Consider the following 2010-nt stretch of genomic DNA (forward strand, 5'->3'; position numbering starts at 1 on the left):
ACTGAACTAGAACTGAACTAGAACTGAACAAGAACTGAACTAGAACTGAACTAGAACTGAACTAGAACTGAACTAGAACTGAACTAGAACTGAACTAGAACTGAACTAGAACTGAACTAGAACTGAACTAGAACTGAACTAGAACTGAACTAGAACTGAACTAGAACTGAACTAGAACTGAACTAGAACTGAACTAGAACTGAACTAGAACTGAACTAGAACTGAACTAGAACTGAACTAGAACTGAACTAGAACTGAACTAGAACTGAACTAGAACTGAACTAGAACTGAACTAGAACTGAACTAGAACTGAACTAGAACTGAACTAGAACTGAACTAGAACTGAACTAGAACTGAACTAGAACTGAACTAGAACTGAACTAGACTGAACTAGAACTAGAACTGAACTAGAACTGAACTAGAACTGAACTAGAACTGAACTAGAACTGAACTAGAACTGAACTAGAACTGAACTAGAACTGAACTAGAACTGAACTAGAACTGAACTAGAACTGAACTAGAACTGAACTAGAACTGAACTAGAACTGAACTAGAACTGAACTAGAACTGAACTAGAACTGAACTAGAACTGAACTAGAACTGAACTAGAACTGAACTAGAACTGAACTAGAACTGAACTAGAACTGAACTAGAACTGAACTGAACTAGAACTGAACTAGAACTGAACTAGAACTGAAGTAGAACTGAACTAGAACTGAACTAGAACTGAACTAAAACTGAACTAGAACTGAACTAGAACTGAACTAAAACTGAACTAAAACTGAACTAGAACCTAACTAGAACTGAACTAGAACTGGACTAGAACTATTTGTTATTTATACTTATATTACGTTAGTAGTAAATTTTGTAAGGACCCAGCTTTTGTGCGCATACAACTAAAATTTTTATGTGTTACAAACAGAATGACAGCATCAATATACTCGCCATTTTACTTTGTTTTATTTGTAGTCTCCAAATAATAATATTTGCTTATCACAATAAAACCACATAATTATATTTGTAAGTGATTAAATTTATTTAAATTTAATATTATTTAACAGCATGTAGATATTGTAAAAATATAACTTAAGTGGAATAGGTGCCCTAAAATATTACTTCAATAATTTAGCATTAACATACTTTAGGAGTGGATATTCTAGTCTTCTTTTGAGAGAATTATCCATTAAATTAAATCGATTTATTTGGTTTGATTTTTATAGAACTTTGCGTATTTATTTCACATACGGATCGTATGCGGACTAAGCGTTTCTTTTATAAAAATTATAATCTACATATAAAGTAGGTAAAGTGATTTTGTGAGGGGGACCTTATATGGGAGGTAAGGTCAATTATGAAGCGGTCTTCATAAAATTGATTGCAGTGATTTTTCTTTATATAAAACTTGTTTATGTCGAATTTCGTAGCTTTACTTGTATTATTAAGCCAGTTTTGAGCGTTAAAGTGATTTTCAGAAATTGACCTTATGTGGGAAGTAGGGTCCACCATACATTAAAATATAATTTTTGGTTACATAAAACTAAATTGAGCAATATTTTATCACGATTGATAGTTATACATCAACTAATTATTGACTCTTTAAACTATATTTCGAGGTGCTAAGCGAAATCGTAGACCGATATTGTTTATTTTTAATACCAAACAAACCTTATTAATAGAGAATATTTATGCAACATTTTAACTGTTTAGCTTATCCCGTGTGTTCCCTATCGTGATTTCAACAGACAGACGGACAGATCGTTTAATCAGGACACAGAATATATACATACTACATACTTTATACGACCAATATTTCAATGTTTATTAATATTATTTAATTGTCATTATTCAATGCAGCGTTTGATTGTAAATATGCATTTTGAATAATTGGAATAATATAATTATTATATTTTCCATTCTTCTCCTCATTTTTGGCTTCAACCCTTTTTGCTGCAAAATTTTCTCCATTTGTTGTTGTTGTTGACATTCTTGTTGTTTTAGCAGAATTTGCTG

The 2010-nt window shown here is 31.3% G+C and overlaps 1 protein-coding gene across 1 annotated transcript in view; it reads right to left on the reverse strand.

Annotated features, from left to right (window-relative positions):
- Positions 1 to 1069: 1069 nt before the first annotated feature.
- LOC119605814 (lectin subunit alpha-like) overlaps positions 1070 to 2010 on the reverse strand; it is a 1708-nt gene continuing 767 nt past the window's right edge. The window contains exon 2 of the mRNA XM_037959129.1: positions 1070 to 2010. This exon is cut by the window's right edge and continues 573 nt beyond it. Within this exon, the coding sequence (XP_037815057.1) occupies positions 1846 to 2010 (165 nt within the window). The 3' untranslated portion in view covers positions 1070 to 1845.

Source organism: Lucilia sericata, unplaced genomic scaffold (assembly GCF_015586225.1).
Source record: "Lucilia sericata isolate MDLA Ls3-8-SP2 unplaced genomic scaffold, ASM1558622v1 Contig000522F_arrow, whole genome shotgun sequence".
Taxonomy (NCBI): domain Eukaryota; kingdom Metazoa; phylum Arthropoda; class Insecta; order Diptera; family Calliphoridae; genus Lucilia; species Lucilia sericata.